Below are 20,580 nucleotides of genomic sequence, written 5' to 3' on the forward strand. Positions count from 1 at the left end.
TCAGTCGTTTTTAGTATAGTCACAAAGTTGTGCAACCAACACCACTAAATAATTCCAGAACGTTTTCATCACTCCAAAAAGAAATCCCATACCTATTAGCAGTCACTTCTCAGTCTGCTCTTCCCCCAATTTCCAAAAACCACTAAACCACATTCTGTCTCTAAGGATTTACCTATTCTGGACATTTCATATAAATGGAATCATACATTATGTAGTCTTTTGTGTTGATTTTTCATCAGAATAATGTTTTCAAGGTTCAACCATGTCCACTTTTTTAAAAAGCACTTTTTAATGGCAAGTTTGAACAGGAAACTAGGCAGAGGAGTAAAACAAACCTCTGTGTATCCATCATCTAGCCTCAACAACCTCAACCTATCCACACACCCACATACTTCTTATTTTGTATCATTTTGAATCAAATCCCAGACACTATATTATTTCTATATAAATATTTCAGTAAGAACATATCATTATGATCGCTACTCTAACACTTGCCTTCTGATTGGGTGTTTTTCTTTTTAATGGCCTACCTCTACTAAAAACTGAATTTCTCCTTTGCTAGGCATTATTTACTTAAAAAATACATTAAATTCAGGCACTCGTTCTGTCTAATGAAAACTCTAAATGGGAAAAAGGAAAACCTAAATCCCAGAAATATTTCTGCAGAGGCCAAGATTCAAAGTGATCTAAAATTTGATAAACACCTCAATATTTCTTCTGGCAGTCAGAAACACTCATATGGGGGTTGTTTACTATTTTCGCTTTCCCTTGTCATTCTGGGAAAGGACTAGAGGTTATTACAAGGGTGTTTTGTTTTGTTTCTCAGTATACACCAATTACAAGGCAGAAAGCACTTCAGGTGCCTGGGTGAGGTCTGAAAACAAAGCAATCTCACACAGAAAAGACAGTTTACGAGTCCAACAGACTGAATTCGGGGCTTTCTTAATGTTTGTTTTAGGAAAGGTAGCAAACAAGTAGATATTCATTATAATAAGGTGAGGGGAAAATAAAGAGAAAAGAGAGCAGGAAGGACAAGGGTGATGGAAGAATGCATATTTGACTGGTTCTTACCTTCTTGTGAGCTATCAGGAGGCAGTTGGAATGTTCGTGTTCACAAGCAATTTCATAGTCAGGGATCAGATCCACCAACTCACAGACAAAGCGCACCACTTCTTCGTGCCAGGGCACGTTGGCCATGGTAAGACTGCTTGCCGAACTCTCTCCACAGTAGGTAACACCCTGTGGAAACATTACAACAGTCAGAGACAGCTACAGACTTATTTAAATGTCACAGAGGAGAAGCTTCAGAGCCAAAAAGGCTTCTACAGGTCAACCAATCCAATCCAAGCCAAGCCAATCCATATCTTAAAGTGAAGAAAGCAGTACAAAGATGATAAAATTTGCTTGGAAGCTCATACAAGTATCGAGTGACAAAGACAGCACTGGAGCTCCCAGGCCAGTGCTCTTTACACTCTGACAATCCTGATGCTTCTTGGGTACTTGTGCTTTATGCTACATCACCATCTACACTGTCTAGTCACAATAATGTATCTGAACTAATAACATATCTTTCCATTCAGATTCATTTGTGCACCATAACAGATCAATTCTCATGGGATTATAATCCCCTAGTACAATAATGGAGGTATAGTTGACATCCATAAAAATTCAGTGAATAATTTACTGACTGGGAAAATAAGATGAGCTCTTATTTTCTAGTATAATTTTGATTTGAGGTTGATAAACATTCTGTAAAGGGCCAGATGGGGATCCCTTTCAAATTATTCTTTTGGAATCATTCTAAGGAGATCACTTTGTAATGCATTTTTATGTGGATATGTATAAACAAAGAATCATGCCAAAATGAAAATACATGTGTAGAAATACATATACATATATATATATACACACACACAGATATGTATATATATATACCTTTACACACACCTACATGTATATACGTGTTATCTACCCCTAGAGAAATTCCCATTCAGTACAAATGCAGTAAGATAAATTGGTTTTTAACTCTTTTTAATTCTACCTGACAGCCCAGGCACGTGAGACACAAAAGTTTTATAACTAAGTTTTCCATTTGGTAAGTTACATAGTGATGTGATTAATGACTAATTTTCAATACTGACTATCGTAACGTTGTAGGCTCTCTAAATACCCAAGAAATCAAACTTTCTCGAAAACAGACTCGAATAGTCTAGATGTGCTGCTACTAAGTAGGGAATAACTAAAATAGAACGAGGTTCTCTCTCACTCGCATGTTCTCTCTCTCCCTCTCTCACACACACAGACTGGAGGGGATAGAATGACATTAAATGAAAAGCCCACAATGAGCACTGCAGAGTGACCCTGACCCTACAGATGGCAGAACTGGGAGGGGGCCAAAAACTCAGATGAGTTCTGCAAAACCCTCTACTCCAGATGGCTGTTCAAAGACTACTTACTGGGGTACTACACTGAGATGACCTTTGCTGAACATAAACTAGAGGAGACCCAGCTTAATTACAATAATCAAGAGAAGCTTCTCTATGAGCCCACTGATTTACAGAATTCATTAAACTGAATTTGGGTTTTAGCTGAATAAAAAAAAGCAAATAATACAATAGTTAAAAAAAATCTTTAAGTGTGGCTGAAAAATGGTACTAAACTTGCCCAAATACATAAAATGATTTATTCATAAGTCAAATTAGTCATAAAAATGAATTTACTTCACTTTAAATACTGTTTATGAGGGATGAAATATATGAACAACCATGTAGATACTGCTTAATTCAAAGGAATTTATTTTTTTAATAATACTTTTATTTATTTATTTATGGCTGTGTTGGGTCTTCGTTGCTGTGCGCGGGCTTTCTCCAGTTGCAGCAAGCAGGGGCTACTCTTTGTTGCGTTACGCGGGCTTCTCATTGCAGTGGCTTCTCGTTGCAGAGCACGGGCTCTAGGCACGTGGGCTTCAGTGGTTGTGGCATGTGGGCTCAGCAGCTGTGGCTTGTGGGCTCTAGAGCACAGGCTCAGTAGTTGTGGCGCACGGGCTTAGTTGCTCCATGGCATGTGGGATCTTCCCGGAATAGGGTTCAAACCCGTGTCCCTTGTATTGGCAGGCAGATTCTTAGCCACTACGCCATCAGGGAAGTCCCAGGAATTTATTTTTAATATTTAAAATGTTAGTTCATTGAAGCAGAGGTTTTAGGTAAGATCTTTTTTTTTTTTTTTTAATTTATTTTGGCTGTGCTGGGTCTTAGTTGCGGCATGCGGGCTTCTTAGTTGCAGTATGTGGGATCTAGTTCCCCGACCAGAGATGGAACCCAGGTCCCCTGCATTGGGAGCGTGGAGTCTTACCCACTGGATCACCAGGGAAGTCCCTAAGTAAGATCTTATATTCATGACAATGGCTTTGGAAAATACTTTAATATCGATTATTCAGCAATATTAAAACATGAAATGCTAAGGAGAGATTTGGTTTGGAAAGGAAATGAGAGAATGATTGCCATAGGGCATCACTATGCCTTCACATTATACTTCTCTATACGTTCGCATGATACTTTATTGTTAACAAAGCATTTTCACGTAAATCTTCTCATTTTAGCCAGACAAAGTCCTCGCAGGTGGGGAGTGTGGGTAACTTCCTGAGCCGACTGCGGAGGCCGAGCCTGCGTGTGACAGAACTGCCATGGGTAGAAACTGGCCTCACTGAACAGCCTCCCTGAGCCCTCCCTCAGCTGGGCTCCTCAACACCTCCCTCCGGTCCTCCCCACAACATGGGCTACTTCACTTCATTGCACACTGCGGTCTACCGATCACCCGCCCAGACTGGATTCCTGATCGCACTTGCCCCTGAATAGTCTAAAAACGTTTCGCTTTCCCTCACATGGCAGCTGCCTGCCACCTTCTCATCCTAGCACCACCTTCCACTCCCACCCCGTTTATCACCAGCACCAAGTTCTTGCCTCACAACTTTGGAAAAACAAAGTCCTCAAGAAAACAGATGGGTATAATGTGGCAACTGAAAGCACTCATTCCAGAATTCCAAAGGCTGAGAGGTGACAAGCAGACCCAAAGAAAGTTCCAGAAGAGCAGGACCACTTATGCATCTTCCTGTTTGTAGTGAAAAGTACAACCCACACCATTACACTGGTGACTTCTGGATGGACCATTCTGCTTCAGGACATGGGGGCCATCAGGTCTTTTTCACGGGCTGCTTACAAAGTTTACCTGGGGATTCAAAGTCTGTGGGAAGAGCAGTATTGTGGCTCTTGATATTCTAATTAAACTGACTGGTTGTCAAAAGACTCCTGGTATGATTGTTTTTGTCCCTGATAGTTTGAGGAGAAATGTCTTCATAACTTTTTGCAGCAATACATGTCACTCCTTTATCTTAAAAATGCTTCAATAGCTGTCCCCCCCACCAAAAAGCCAGCCCACGTTTCTCAGCCTAGCACCTGAAGCCTTCTTACTGGACTGCCCCACTCAGCATCCAGTCTCTCCCTGGATAAATTCTCCACCATCTCTTTGATTTTCGGCCAGGAACCCCAATCCCATCTAATCCCAATCTCATCATACCCTGTGCATCTCTCTTCTCAGATAACTGGCATAACTTTGATGTGTCTAAATCCTAAGCTCTTAGAGAATGGGGGCCACACCGTATTCTTCTCTGTACCCCCAACTAATCTATTCTAAAGAGCAAGTCACATGTTCCTCTATGACATTAAACTCCAGAACTCTTTTCTGATCTAATACAAAATTTAATTCATATTTTTCTACACTTTAATGATTATGAACCAACTGATAATCACTGGTTAGGTATTGCTACATACACGAACAACTGGTAATACTCCCTACGTTTGTGTGCAGAAAGAGATTGAGACTATGCTAATACATTTGTTTTGCAAGATGCATTCTGCAAGGATTGAGTTCTATAGACAGTCATGGTGCTAATGCGAAGAGAGTTTTAAATCATTTGACAACAAATAATTACTGAGCACTTACTCTTCTCAAGGTGCAGTGCTAGGCAGAGAATACAAAGACGGTATTTCATTTACAGATGGATTGTGTTATGAAAGCTTTTCAATAAGGCAGATGTTTACAACACGAAACACATTTTCACAAACAAGTAAGCAAATAACGATGGTTAAGCTTCCCAGGCTAGCAAATATAGGTCTACTTAAGCCTAATGAAGCTAAAATACATAATAATTTATAGGTAATGGAACAGAGAAATATTTTACAAGACTAGCAGTGAAAGAAAAGAGAAAAAATCAATATAATAGAGAAACAGCTTCTATTGATTCATTTTAAAATAATGTCCTTGATGGCAAGTGATCTAAACATTTACTGAACCCAGGCATATGTTACCCCTTTGAATTCTCAAAACAAGTCTATTAAATTGATATTAGTATTCTAATTTTAATACTGAGGAAATTTAGGCTCAAGGAGGATAAGTAACCTGTCCCAGGCTAAATGAATACATTTTAGGAATGTATCAAAGCTTACACAACTTCCCCACCTGAGACTATGAGAAAACCCCCTGAACCCTCCACATACACACACACACACATCCAGGAAATCCAGGAAAAGGATATGAATGGTATCCGAGAGCCTCAGGTATTTCACTAGCCCAGGGTCACTTTGTATTATCAATTTCACATCTTCAGGGCATTTATGTGACCTTGAGGCACTACTAAATTTTAACACCAACGTCATTTCAGGGTTAGGCCCTGGGAGACTTTTTGTTTTTACCAAAAGCATAGGTAAGGGATAAGCCTCCAAGTACCACTCTGTGTCAGTGAGTGAATTTTTTCCTAATTCGTCCTTTCACTAAAGGTGAAAGGGCCTAGTCTTCTGCCACATCCTGTCTCTACTGGAGCTGCAGAGTACCACCAGGCAATCTCCCTTTTTACAGCCCCTAAGGAATTCCCTTACAGACCTGACAGATTGACTATTCTCTCAAAAGTATGTTTACCATAACATTTAATTCTAAGTGTTTGCTTTTGGAGGAATTTGAGGTTATCTTAGGCTGCCATATTGCTAGCTCTTACCAAATGTTTTCTGGAGAGGCTTTATTACTATTATTTTTAAAACGTTTCCATTTTAGAAAATTTTACTGTAATAAGACAACAACAAAAAGCTGCCTTTTCAGACATTAAATAGTTTAACCCTACTGAACAGGAAAGCATGCCTTCTCCATTTACTGATTTCATTTCAATCATTTGAATTATAAACGTAATGCATGTTCACTGCAACAATTCACACAACACAGAAATATGAAGAGTAAAACAAGCCTTTCCTTCCCCTTCTCCCAAATCGTACACTGTTAATGATTTGATATGTATCCTTCCATACTTTTCTTATATAAATGTATCTAAACATGTACTGTTAAAAATTTGATCAAGTAATAATTAGTCTATAACTCATTTTGTTTCTTAATAGTATACTATTTTCTGTAAACATCCCTTTTCCTACTTCAGTTTAAGAGAAAGATACTTCATTAACTTGCTGGACAAATGAGAGATGAATTTAATAAACCATGTGATCTAATCCTCAAAGGCCCAGGTACTTGATATTACAGGTCTCCTACCAGAGACAACTGATCATCACATGCTTTCCCCTGATACACACAAACTGTTGTCTATTACCTTATATTTTATAATTTAAATAAGACATTTAAAATTGTGTTAGATTACACACTTCTCCAAGATTTTTCAATAAAAAAAATCTCTCAAAGTAGTTCATTTTACTTCTGTAGATTTTGCCTTGTTCAATAAGACATCCATTTCCCAAACAGCATATCCAAATTTAGAAAAAAAATTTGTACCTATGTTGCTTTGACGAGGCCTGGCACATGAAGACAGCTCAGAAATATTTGCTAAATGCAGGGATATAATAGTAAAATGGAAATGTTGTTTGAAAGAAACTATGTCATTATAACATCTCAGCTATAAGCAGAAGGCTTCATCTGTTTCCTAGTTATGTTAATAGTTTGTCCAACTACAAAATGCCCATCAGATAGTTACACTGTTTACAAAGTAGCCATCTTTCTTTAAAATTTGGTTGATTCTTTTCAGATTACAAAATATCTTCTTCATTATAGGAAACATGACTGCAAAGAAAGAAGGAGAAAAAAAAGGTGACAGTGCGATCCAGCCAAGTTAATAATAGAGGTTTTACTGCAGCATAATTTGAAGCAGCATTCTTTAATAGCTAAACCATAAATTAAAACACCACTAATCTCTGATGTTGGCAAGGTTTCCTTAAGCCGATGCATATATTTAAAGTGTAGCTTGTGTCTTTGTATCATTAGAGTTCTTGCCAAGAGTAGCCTTTTGAAATTAAGAGCAATTTTAAAAGAAAAGTGTCTTGACCTGACCAGAGGCCGCTACACACTCAGCAATATTTCATCTGCTCCTCTCACCTCCCCATCCCTCCAGAGGACTGTAATGCAGAACACTGAACTTACTAAAAAACGGCTGTAAAACTGAAATATGCTCTGATGTGACAGAGTGCATCCAGCTTCATCAACATAAACTGAAGCGTGGAGCTTTGAGAGACTGGGTTAACTTTCTGGTCACTTTCTCTCATTCTGTGTATTCTTAGTTGTCCAAGAAAGCTGTCTGCCTCTGAAAACTCTATAGCTTGAACTACCATCTCATGCTGATGACTTCCAAATCATTACTGCCAGGCCTGTCTTATCCCCAGAACGCCAGGCATATAGAACCTGTGGCTTATTTGAACCTACACTTTGAACCTACACTTGGATTATTTAAAAGCGATCTCAAAGTATTAAGGTCAACATAGAACTCATGCAATTACTCCCTAAATGTGCCTCCCTTCTCCACTGGTCTTTTCCATCTCAGCAAACTGTTCCACATCCACACGATTGCTTAAGCCAAAAACCCAGGTGCTATTCTTGATTCTTTTTGTTCTTTCATACCCTACATGTCATCTAACAACAAGTTCTGTTGGATCTACTCCCAAAATGTATCACAAATGCACCCAGTCCTCTCCAATGACCTTCCCCACGCCATCACATCTCTTGCTTGGCAAAAGTTTTGTTACCCGTCTACCTACTTCTACTACTGCCCTCTATAATCCACGCATGGCAACGGCAGGGTGATCTTTCGAAATCATAAATCAGATCGTATCACTCTCCAGTTTAAAACCCTTTCCTAGCACACCTAGAATTAAAAAAGCTTATCATTAAACTTAGTATAAAATCTGATTCTCTTATCCATGCATGAAAGGCCTAACAAAATCTGGCCCCAGCCCACCATCCTGATTCATCGTGTACCACAGCCAACTCCAGCTACCCCACGGAGGTCATGTAGGACCTCTGTGGACCAGCTGTGCCATCTGCCCAGAATGCTCTGACTCCAAGCCTTTGCATATTGTGCTGCTTCTTACTATTCAGGTATCAGTTTTTAAAAGAGTCATCTGCTCAGAAAAGCCTTCCTGCTTTTGAAATCTAAAGCAGCCAACCACAATATCTAGTAAAACAGCATATGCATATGCACCCTCTGACACATCAATCCACTTACAGGTACCTATCCCAAAGAAACACTGGCAAAAACATGACAGTGACAACCAGACATTAAATGGCTCCTGCTGGAAGCATACACTACCACCAATGAAATAATCTTGAAATGCAAACATTCACACACACACACACACACACACACACACACACACACACACACACAAATCTGATCAATCTTCTTTTGATCTAACTAACAATCCATGGGAAATCTAAGGGGCAGGGCAACATGCAGTCACCAAAACCTAAAATATAAATATGGGGAACTAACCAGGATAAATGTTCCATTTTTTCCAACAAAATAAATTACAAGGGGGAAAAAGAACACATGGAAGAGGAACTAATAGATTAAAAGAAATTTAAGAGAGAAATAATCCAATTCTGACCCTTATTTGGATCCAGATTAAAAACTACTTTAGACAATTGGTTTAAGAAGATGTGGTGTATATATACACAATGGAGTATTACTCAGCCATAAAAAATAATGAAATATTACCATTTGCAGCAACATGGATGGACCTAGAGATTATCATATTAAGTGAAATAAGTCAGAAAGAGAAAGGGAAATATTATATGATATCATTTATGTGAGGAATCTAAAAATGAGTACAAATGAATCTACATACAAAATAGAAACAGACTCACAGACGTAGAAAACAAACTTACAGTTACCAAAGGGGGAAGGGAGGAGGGGAAGAATAAATCAGGAGTATTGGATTAACAAACACTACTGTACATAAAATAAACAACAAGGATTTACTGTATAGCACAGGGAATTATATTCAACATCTTATAATAACCTATAATGGAAAATAACCTGAAAAACTATATGTGTGTGTGTGTGTGTGTGTGTGTGTGTGTGTGTGTGTAAATAAATAAATATATATAAAAAACTGAATTACTTTGCTGTATACCTGAAACTAACACAATATTGTATATCAACTCTACTTCAATTTAAAAAAATACTGTTAAAATAACTGGTCAAGTTGAAACCTTATATGTTCCAATATATGAGATTATTGTTAGAACTGTTTAGTAAGAACAGTATTCTGAATAAGTGTTTAAAGTGAGTGCGTATCTTTTAGAAATACATACTAAAACAGTTATGGATGAATGGTATAACGTGGGGATTTGCTTCACAGGTAAGGGCAGGAAAATGGGTAGGAGTACAGTTGAAACACGAGCTAGTAATTTTTGAAGCTGGTAATGGATGGATGGGGTTCATTACATTAGTCTCTCTACTTCTGTATATATTTGAAGTTTTCCATAGTAAAAGTGTAGTTAAAAGCCAACCAATTACTCACTATAACAGTATTTTATTTCTCAGCATATTAAAGTTACTATGTAGTGAGCAGTACATTCATTTTCTGTTGACGGTCTACCTCTCACTAAAATATAAGCTTTTTATATGTGAGAGCAAATGCTTAGTCTTTACTGCTCTTATCTCCAATACCTAGAACAGTGCCAGGAATCTTGATTAATATTTCTGACTGATTAAATAAAACATCCGGGACCTCCTGCAGAATTTTAGAAGATTGTAATTCTACCGTGGTCAACAAAGCATAATGGGAATGTGCCCAACACTAGCCGGCAGGGGCTTACCTTCACCTCGATGAAGTCAGGGTTCCCCAGGGACACCAGCTTGGCATAGGCCTGGAGCTCATCCACGTTCCATGCTTTCACTAGAGTCAGCCTATAGACAGTACGTTGTTGCTAAAACAGAGGAAAACACAACTTTGTTTTTATCACCTAGGAAGATTTTCAAATTTCTTAAACCCACAGGTGAAACCTGGCATGAACTTCTATAAATTGAAGTTGCATTTTGTAGAAAGATGAAAAAAATGTAAACAATGTCACAAGACTCCCAGAAGCCTTATAAAGGCACAGATATATTTTTCTTCTCTCACTTACAGTATCGAACACTAGATAAGACACCCAGAAGTTTCTTAACAAATAAACTGAATTCCATTTAGTTAGAAACAGTAAATTGACCAAACAGTTTTAGATTGGTGAAAATTAACTCACATCACCTTCAGGCTTTCAGGTATCAATTGCTCAAAGTTATTTACAGTAAGAATTTCTAATCACTCTTGTCCTCTTTCCTGCTTCCTCCTTATTTAATGATCTCTACTTGGCAGAAGAGGCACATTGATGAACTGTCAATGTTGCCATTTGTTTACCATGTAACCAAAAGAGGTACTGATTTTCTGAAAAGCCATTAGACAACAGTCATACAAGCCTTTAAAAACTTTATACCTTTGACTTTGTAGCTCTTTTCCAGGACCCTAGACAAATTACTAAAAGTTCAAAGACTTATTCAAACATCTCAAAACAACATGATTAATGATAGTTTAAAATCTACAACAAGAGGGCTTCCCTGGTGGCGCAGGGGTTGAGAGTCCGCTTGCCGATGCAGGGGACACGGGTTCGTGCCCCATTCCGGGAGGATCCCACATGCTGCAGAGCGGCTGGGCCCATGGGCCATGGCTGCTGGGCCTGCGCGTCCGGAGCCTGTGCTCCGCAACGGGAGAGGCCACAACGGTGAGAGGCCTGCGTACCGCAAAAAAAAAAAAAAAAAATCTACAACAAGAGTGGGGGCAGAACCTGTGACTTGCCTATAACCAATAGAATATAGCAAAGATGATGTGACACGTGTAGTTATGTGCACATGATTACATCCATCTGTAGCAAGTTCCTGGGTAGTATCCATGCTGCTAAACCTCAAACCATGCTTTAAGTAGCAAGGCTCAAAATACTAAAGAGAAAAACAAAGTGAAGTAATACGTGAACAAAATGATACCAGTCTCTCTCTACATGCACCCCAGTGTGTTCACAGCAGCATTATTTACAATTGCCAGGATATGAAAGCCACCTAAATGTCCACCAACAGATGAACAGATAAATATGTGGTATATATATACACAATGGAATACTACTCAGCCATAAAAAAGAATGAAATTTTGCCATTTGCAACAACATGGTTGGACTTGGAGGGCATTACGCTAAGTGAAGTAAGTCAGACAGAGAAAGACAAATACTGTATGATATCACTTATATGTGGAATATAGAAAATACAACAAACTAGTGAATATAACAATAAAGAGACTCAGATATAAAGAACAAATTAGTAGTTACCAATGGGGAGAGGGGAGGAGGGAGAGGCAAGATAGGGGTAGGGGATTAAGAAGTTTAAACTATTATGTATAAAATAAGCTACAAGGATATATTGTACAACACAGGGAATATAGCCAATATTTTATAATAACTATAAATGGAGTATAACCTTTAAAATTTGTGAATCACTATATTGTACACCTGAAACATATAATATTGTACATCAACTATACTTCAATTAAAAAGAATGCCAATCTCTCTGCTTTTGCTCATGTCTGAAGATAACCAAGGAATGAAAAGTATTAGGCAGCCATATCAGAAAATGTACTCAAAAATTATTTTTAAAATGCAGTGTATAATGCACGTAAAGATAGAAATCTTCCAGATTCCCTTCACGTAGCTAGAATTCACCCAATGCCAAAACCTAACAAAAATGGTAGAGAAGTGCAGGCCAATCTCACTTGTACTTATATATGCAAAAATCTTACAGAAATTTTAGCAAATGAAATTCAGCATTGTTAAAAATTCTAGAAATGCAAAGATGATTCAATATTAGACTATATATTAATACAATTCATCATGTTAATAGCTCAATACACAAAAGTTATACAATCATCTTATAGACACACAAAGACATTTCATATCATTTAAAGCCCATCCCTGATTTTAAAACAAAACAGAATGAACAACTGAAAAACCATTTGGTAAACTCAAAGATTAAAAAACACATCCTTAACATAAAGAAAACACTCTCCAGTCAACAGTCCATGTCATTCTTAGAGATGTAAAAAATAGAGGCATTTCTATTGAATCAGAATAACAGCAGAATGTCCACTCTTATAAACACTTCCCTGAAAGTTAAAATCAAAGCAATAAGGCAAGAACAAGAATAAGTGGATAGTATACAAAAAAAACAATTACTTGCAAATGATATAGCTGGCTTCTTGGAAACCTAAGAAAATCAACTAAAAATCAGATTAAGTAAAATTGGCCACTTACCAAATAAAAATAGAAAAATGAGCACCTTTCCTAGCATAGAGCAGTGGGGTAAATGTGGACTCTGAGGCCAGACTGAATCCCAGACCACATACTAGCCATCTTTAACTCTGTCTCAGTTTCTACCTGTGCAAAATGGGAGTTTACACAGGATTAAAAGTGTCCATCTACATAACGCTTAGAACCATGTTGGCAGCAGTAAGTCATACTAAGTATTAGCTATTATATGCCATATGTATGGTACATATATACTATATGTACAACTACAAAATGCAAGGCAAAGAAAATTCTACTTCAACTCTAAAATACATCTATAAAATACTTGATGATTATTAATGAAATAACATGGAGAGTGAAAAAAGTAAATATTTCTGAGACCACAAAAAACTAGCCTACATGGACAGCCACGATAGATTTCTAAATATAATGTAATTCCAATGGGAGTCTAAAATTCCTTTCAACAAATAAACTGGCAATGATACCAACAATAACAATAGCAAGAGTTAGCAATGAGTCAGCCCTTACTATGTGCCAGCTGTTGTTGTGTTTAACATCTTAGCAAAGATTCCAATATCTGTCTCATCTTTGCTACAAATCTGACAAAATAGGCTTCTTAGCTTCACATTACAGATATGAAATTGAGGCCTTGTGCTGCTAAATGAATTTCCCAAAGTTACACAGTTGGAAAGCAGCAAAGCTGGGATATGAACCCAAGCAGAATGAATCCAAGGCAGACTCTATCTCTCCTTGCTTAACCTTTTCAAATTGTGAAAGAAATCATACAAAGAGAAACATACATAAAACACGAATGGACAGCCCAAGGGATTAACACAAAGAAAATATTCATCACCCAGTCACCATCCATTGCCTTTACCCCAAAGCTATCTAATATCCTGACTTCAACATTAAAGTTTAGATTTTTGCCTGTGTTGGAAAGTTATATACATGGAACCATATACTTTTTTGCATCTTGCTTCTGTCATACAACACTGTGTTTATAAAGTCCATCCATGTTGCTACATGTTGAGATTTGTTCATTTTCTCTGTTATCTAATATTCCATTATATAAATACACAATAATTTATTCAACCGTTCCCCCATTGATAGACATCTGGATTATTTCCAGTTTTTAGCTATTATAAAATGCTGTTGTCTCTTGTAACACTAGAGTTTAGTTCTTCCTGCTTTAGGGAATTTTATGAAATGCTATTATGACATATATTCTTCTATGTCTGGCTTCTTTCACTGAAATTCTTTCACTGAATTTGATGGTGACTTTAGCTTTAGATATATTTTTGCTGCTGTTTAGTACTCCAGTATATGAAAATACTTACATTAGTGAAAGTTGTTGGTTGGTTGGTTTTTCTCCCCGGTTTGGGTCTCTTACAAAATAGCATTGCTATGACTGTTACTGTACCTGACTCCCGATGGACGTTTCTTGAATGTTCCTAAGAGTGCGAATGCTGGATCACAGGATGTGCAGATACTGCTAAATTGGTTTCCAAAGTCATTTCACCATACTTCCACCTGCAGTGGATCAGAGTTCCAGCTGCTTCTCTTCTTCAAAAACACTTGTTAGTCTTTTAAACTTTAGCCATTCCTGCACTGTCCTATTTTGTATTTGCCCGTTTACTGATGAAGTTGAGTATGTTTCTGGCTATGGCTATTTTGATCTCTGCTTTTGTGAAGTACTTGTTCAAATGTTTTGAATATTTCTTTATTGGGATAGCTGTCTTTTTACTACTGGGTTTTTCAAATTCTTTATATATTCTGGCTGTAAGAATGCTGTTATAATTGTATTAGAAATATTTTCATCCACTTTATGGCTTTCCTTTCTGATTTCTTCATATCTTTTGATCAACAGATATAACTAATTTTAGTACATTTACCTTTTATCTATAGCCTACTAATGTTCAGATTGTTAAGGACAAAGAAAAGCACTATGGGGTTACTAAAAAAGAAATGTCATTAGATTTTATTTCAAATTATCAAATTCACATTCTGGGTTTCACTGTGTCTGTAGCGAGCCTGCTCGATGGAATGGTTTTGGAGACTTTAAAGTCTGTTTAAAATTAGTTAAAGCAGTTCCTAAAGGCTATAGAAGAAAGTTGTGTTATACTCCAGTTAGATCAAATTAAAACAAAAACTGAGTACAGATGTTGCTTGAGAGGTGAGAGCTGGACTTTCCTTTGCAAAGGACATACTTAACACTTTGTTTTATCCTTCTTTTAGATTAAAAAAAAAAGAAAGAAAAAATTGGAGTACAAACTGGATTGTATTGTAGTAATTTAATTTGAATAAAACCTATTTTTTTCCCCAGTTTGGGGATTTAGTTAGTAATTTTAATTTGCATAGGTTCTTGTCAGTTATTACTGCAGGATTTTCTGAATGTGGCATATTATCTAGTAGGGACAGGGTTTGTGTAATACTACAGAATACAAAAATGAAGATGAAAGTATCCAATTCAGGCAAAAAGTTTAGCTACTTTTCTGTTCAGGCTACAATGTGATTTGTAAAATGTCACAATGAGATTTGTAAAAAAGTGTCAAGTAGCTGGCATGTTATAATTTCATGCATTTTCTGTTTAATCTGACAGTCTAGGACTTTTTTCCCCAGTGGTAGTAACAAACACAATAAAATGGGAGGGAGGCGTGGCTCTGAAAGTAACATCACAACCAATGTGCAGCTAGGTTGTGCAGCAAGAAACCTAGATGTTAACTGCTAGAATTCAGACCAGATTTTTGTGACGGAGTTTAAATTTGGGTTTTAACTTATGTTTGTTTCTTAGACGGAAGCAATACACGGACTGAAAATATTGGGTTGGCCAAAAAGTTCTTTTGGGGTGGTACGGAAGAACCTGAACGAACTTTTTGGCCAACCCAATATACGGAGTGAAAATTGAGGTCAAAATTCCAAAGGTAAATGTTAAATGCTTATCAAAGGGAAGTGAGGGAAAAAAGGATTAAGTAACAAAGTAGAAAAGGTCTGAGTAGTTAGGAAGGAGGAGAGAAAAGAGGAAAAAAGTATAAGATGAGAAAAAAAGTACATAGTAGCAATTAAGCTACTGGGCTCTGGAGTCAGCTGTGTGAGCTTAGGCATGCTCTCTGTGCCTCTGTAAAATAGGAAGAGTAATAGTATCTACATCTCATAGTATTGCTCTAAAATGAAAAGAACTAAAACAAATAAAGAACTTAGAACACAGCCTGGCAGATAGAAAACTATGAATAAATTTCAGCTACCATCACCACCACCACCACCAGCAGTTACACAGATTCATTCATTTGTTCACACAGATATCAATTCAACCAACAGTCACCAGGTCCTGCTGTACACCAGGTATAATACTAGATGCTAGAGATACAGCAGTGAACAAGCAACTAAAGTACTGACTGTTGTATAATCTACATTTTATTCTAGTAAATGAACAAAACCAAAGTCAGAAAAGAAATTAGCAACAATGGTTAATACCAAAAGAGAAGAGGAACCAGGAAACCAGCAAGGTAAGACTCCACCACTCCTGCCTGGCTCCTCAAAGGGAAGGAAATCCAAAAAGGAGGGGATATATGTATAAATATGGCTGATTCACTTTGCTGTACAGCAGAAACTAACACAACACTGTAAAGCAACTATATCCCAATTAAAAAACAAACAAACAAATTGAATGCTGACCAAGTCATATCATGCTTATCAAAAAATTAATTCTAAATTCTTTAAAACAAACAAAAAAACCTTAAAATTCAAACAAGCCCTCACTGACGACCACTGTTTCTAAAAGCAAAGGAATATGTATTGCCTCTACTAGAAATTGGGCAATGAATCTTTCAAAGTCCTTAGAAAACATACTTATTCTTCAAATGGCTTTAATTAACTAAATTTTTTACTGTTCAGGGGAGACAAAACAAAATGTGTCAATCTGATATGTCAAATAAGCAAAGAATTAGAAAATAAATTCAAAGATACAATTCATGATGCAGCCAAATGAAGTATTCTTTATAATCAAAGAAGACAAGCAGGAAAACGATTATAGAATTACTTCCAAAATAAATTAACTAAGTAATCAACCAAATTAAACTGTAATGAATAACTGAAAATGTAGATCAAAGGAAGAGGGCAAAGACAATGTTATAAGACTCAGTGAAGAAAATCCAGGGCTTCCCTGGTGGCGCAGTGGTTGAGAGTCCGCCTGCCGATGCAGGGGACACAGGTTCGTGCCCCGGTCCGGGAGGACCCCACATGCCATGGAGTGGCTGGGCCCGTGAGCCATGGCCACTGAGCCAGCCTGTCCAGAGCCTGTGCTCCGCAACGGGAGAGGCCACAACAGTGAGAGGCCCGCGTACTGCAAAAAAAAAAAAAAAGAAAGAAAAAAAAGAAAATCCAACCCAACAGGAAAAGAAATCATAGAAGGAAACATATCAAGCCATTAATAGTGCTTACTTCTGAGGATGAGAAGAGAAGGGTTGTAGGTTTATTATTTACATTTCTCTTTAAAGACCTGTAGAACACCATGAAATGTTCAACATGTGCATTATGAAAATCTCAGAAGGAGGAGAGAGAAAATGGCAAAAAATATTTGAAAACAAAATGGCCAAAACTTCCAAAATTTGATGAAAAACATGAGTCTACACATTGAAGAAGCACAACGAACTTCAAGTAGGATAAACTCAAAGAGATGCACACTGAGATATATTATAATCAAACTGTCAAAAGACAAAGAGAATCTTGAAAGCAGCAAAAGAGAAGTGACTTGTCATGTACAGCAATCCTTGATAAGATCAGAACCTACTTCTCACCATCAACCATAATAGTCAGGAGACAGTGGGATGACATATTTAAATTGCTGAAAGAAAAAAACTATCAACCAAGAATTCTACATCTGGTAAAACTATACTTCAAAAATAAAGGAGAGGGGACTTCCCTGGTGGCACAGTAATTAAGAATCCACCTACCAATGCAGGGGACGCGGGCTCGAGCCCTGGTTGGGGAAGATCCCACATGCCGTGGAGCAGCTAAGCCCGTGCACCAGAACTACTGAGCCTGCACTCTAGAGCCCGCAAGCAACAAATACTGAGCCCATGTGCTACAACTACTGAAGCCCGCGCTCCACAACAAGAGAAGCCACCGCAATGCGAAGCCCCCGCACCGCAACGAAGAGCAGCCCCCGCTCACCGCAACTAGAGAAAGCCCACGTGCAGCAACAAAGACCCAACGCAGCAATAAATAAATAAGTAAATAAAGTCATTTCCAGATAAACAAAAGCTCAGGGAGTTCATCATCAGCAGAACTGCCACAGAAGAAATGCTAAAGGGAATGCTTCAGGATGATATGAAAGGACACCAGACAGCAACCTGAAACCATGAGTAAAGGACTGTGATAAAGGTAACTAAATAGTTAAATATGAAAGCCAGTATTGTTCTATTTTTGGTTTCTAATTCCTTTTTTTTGTTCCTATGTGATTTAAAACACATATACCTAAAACAATAATTATAAATCTATGTTAATGGGCATGCAATGTATAAAATGTAATCTGTGAAATTAACAACATAAGGAGGAAGACAGAAAATGAGGGGCTTAAAAGAAAATAATTTATAAGCTTTTGCACAGCAAAAGAAACCAGAAACAAACCAAAATGAAAATCAAAACTACAATGAGGTATCACCTCATGCTGGTCAGAATGGCCATCATCAGAAAGTCTACAAATATTAAATGCTAGAGAGGGTGTGGAGAAAAGGGAACCCTTCCACACTGTTGATGGGAATGTAAATTGATGCAGCCACTGTGGAGAACAGTATGGAGTTTCCTTTAAAAACTAAAAATAGAGTTACCATATGACCCAGCAATCCCACTCCTGGGCATATACCTGGGAAAGATGAAAACTCTAATTCGAAAAGATACATGCACACCAATGTTCACAGTAGCAGTATTCACAATAGGCAAGACATGGAAGCAACCTAAATGTCCATCAATAGATGAATGGATAAAGAAGATGTGGTATACATCTTATTGGATGGATGGAATCCATAAAATGGAATATTACTCAGCCATAAAAAAGAATGAAATACTGCCATTTGCAGCAACATGGATGGATCTAGAGATTATCATACTAAGTGAAGTAAGTCAGACAAAGAAAGACAAATATATGATATCACTTACATGTGGAATCAAAAAATGTAATACAAATCAATTTATTTACAAAACAGAAGCAGACTCACAGACATAGAAAACAAACTTATGGTTACTAAAGGGGAAAGGGGAGGGGGAGGGATAAATTAGGAGTATGGGATTAAAAGATATAAACTACCACATATAAAATAGATAAGCAACAAGGATATATTGTATACCACAAACAATTATAGCCATTATCTTGTAATAACTTATAACAGAGTATAATCTACAAAAATACTGAATGACTCTGCTGTAAAACTAAAAAATATTGTAGGGGCTTCCCTGGTGGCACAGTGGTTGAGAGTCCGCCTGCCAATGCAGGGGACACGGGTTCGTGCCCCGGTCCGGGAAGATCCCACATGCCACGGAGTGGCTAGGCCCGTGAGCCATGGCCGCTGAACCTGCGCATCTGGAGCCTGTGCTCCGCAACGGGAGAGGCCACAACAGTGAGAGGCCTGCGTACCGCAAAAAAAAAAAAAAAAAAATTGTAAATCAACTATACTTCAATATAAAAATCCTATTTAAAAAATTAAAAATATACGCAAAGTGCTGGGAGGAGGCATTCCATTTTTAATATGTCCTTATGTGTTAAATACACAAGTATTTGTGGATAAAATGATACTATTTATCTGATTTGAAATATTCCAATGCTTCCCCACCCCCCAGAAATTGGGAAGACAGATGAAACATGAAATGTAGGATGATGATAACTGTCAAAGCTAAGATCATGCTTACACAGGAATTCCCTCCATTATTCTTTCTTCTCTTGAATGTTTTAAAAATCCATAATAAAAAAGTTTAAAAATATGCAGTTATGAGTTAGAATTCTGTCACTTCTAATTAGGCAGCTTTCAGTGTTACATATTCTGGATGAGGTTATTACATCCGAGGACTACAGCTCTTAATTTCAACAATTTATCTTGACAGTTGCAATTCAAGACGAACTCGATTTGAGGCTGTGTCAAAACAAGAAAAAATGGTCTCCTAAAATATGGTTCTGAGTTACTAGTAATCAAAGAAATGCAAATTGAAGCAGTAATGAGGTACCATTTTGGCTTATCAGATTGGCAAAGATATTTTTAAATAGCAATATTCAATACTGCCTAGAGTACAGCAAGACAGACACTCATTCACTGATGGTAAAAGCATAATCCAGTATTAACATTTTGGGAAGTACATGGCAACATGATTAAAGAATCTGAAAAGTATCCAAATATGTTGATCCAATAACTACATTTCTAAAGATTTTAAGTCTTTGGAAATGATAAAATTTGTGGACAAATACTGATGAATAAGAATGTTCATTCCAGCTTTATTTATAATAATGAGATATTATAAATATGTGAATCCCAAGAAATAGCTATATGTTCAATCCCAAGAAATAGCTAGATGATTTATGATACAGCTATTTAACTAACACTAAAGATGATTATTTCAGAACAGTGAATTCCAACATGGTGGAGAAACACACTCTTAACAATAAGAGAGCTCAATGCAGATGTGATTCTCAGAAAGGGGAAGGAAGCGGGTGGGAGACCTGTTTTTTTCTATACTCTTGCTCCCACTGAGAATAATTGTTTTAGAAGAATGTTTAATAATGAGGGGTAATTTTTATGTAATAGCATTGAATTTTTAAAAAGCTAAAAACAAAACTGTACACATACCATAGTATTAATGACATAAATACATATACACAAAGGAAACACAAAAGGCTGGGAGGGAAATACAAGAAAAGTTGTGGGGTCAGAAAACCTGTACGCATGCGCGCAC

The 20,580-nt window shown here is 37.3% G+C and overlaps 1 protein-coding gene across 4 annotated transcripts in view; it reads right to left on the reverse strand.

The window, feature by feature from the left end:
* Positions 1 to 20,580, reverse strand: part of LOC132476085 (S-adenosyl-L-methionine-dependent tRNA 4-demethylwyosine synthase TYW1) — a 211,834-nt gene that overhangs the window by 82,954 nt on the left and 108,300 nt on the right. For all 4 annotated transcript variants that reach the window (XM_060077809.1, XM_060077807.1, XM_060077806.1 and 1 more), the window contains exons 14-15: positions 10,141 to 10,251; positions 1,072 to 1,239 (exon numbers count right to left, since the gene is read on the reverse strand). In XM_060077809.1, coding sequence (XP_059933792.1) covers positions 1,072 to 1,239; positions 10,141 to 10,251 — 279 coding nt within the window. The remainder of the gene's footprint in view (positions 1 to 1,071; positions 1,240 to 10,140; positions 10,252 to 20,580) is intronic.

This window comes from Mesoplodon densirostris, chromosome 16 (genome assembly GCF_025265405.1).
Source record: "Mesoplodon densirostris isolate mMesDen1 chromosome 16, mMesDen1 primary haplotype, whole genome shotgun sequence".
Taxonomy (NCBI): Eukaryota; Metazoa; Chordata; class Mammalia; order Artiodactyla; family Ziphiidae; genus Mesoplodon; species Mesoplodon densirostris.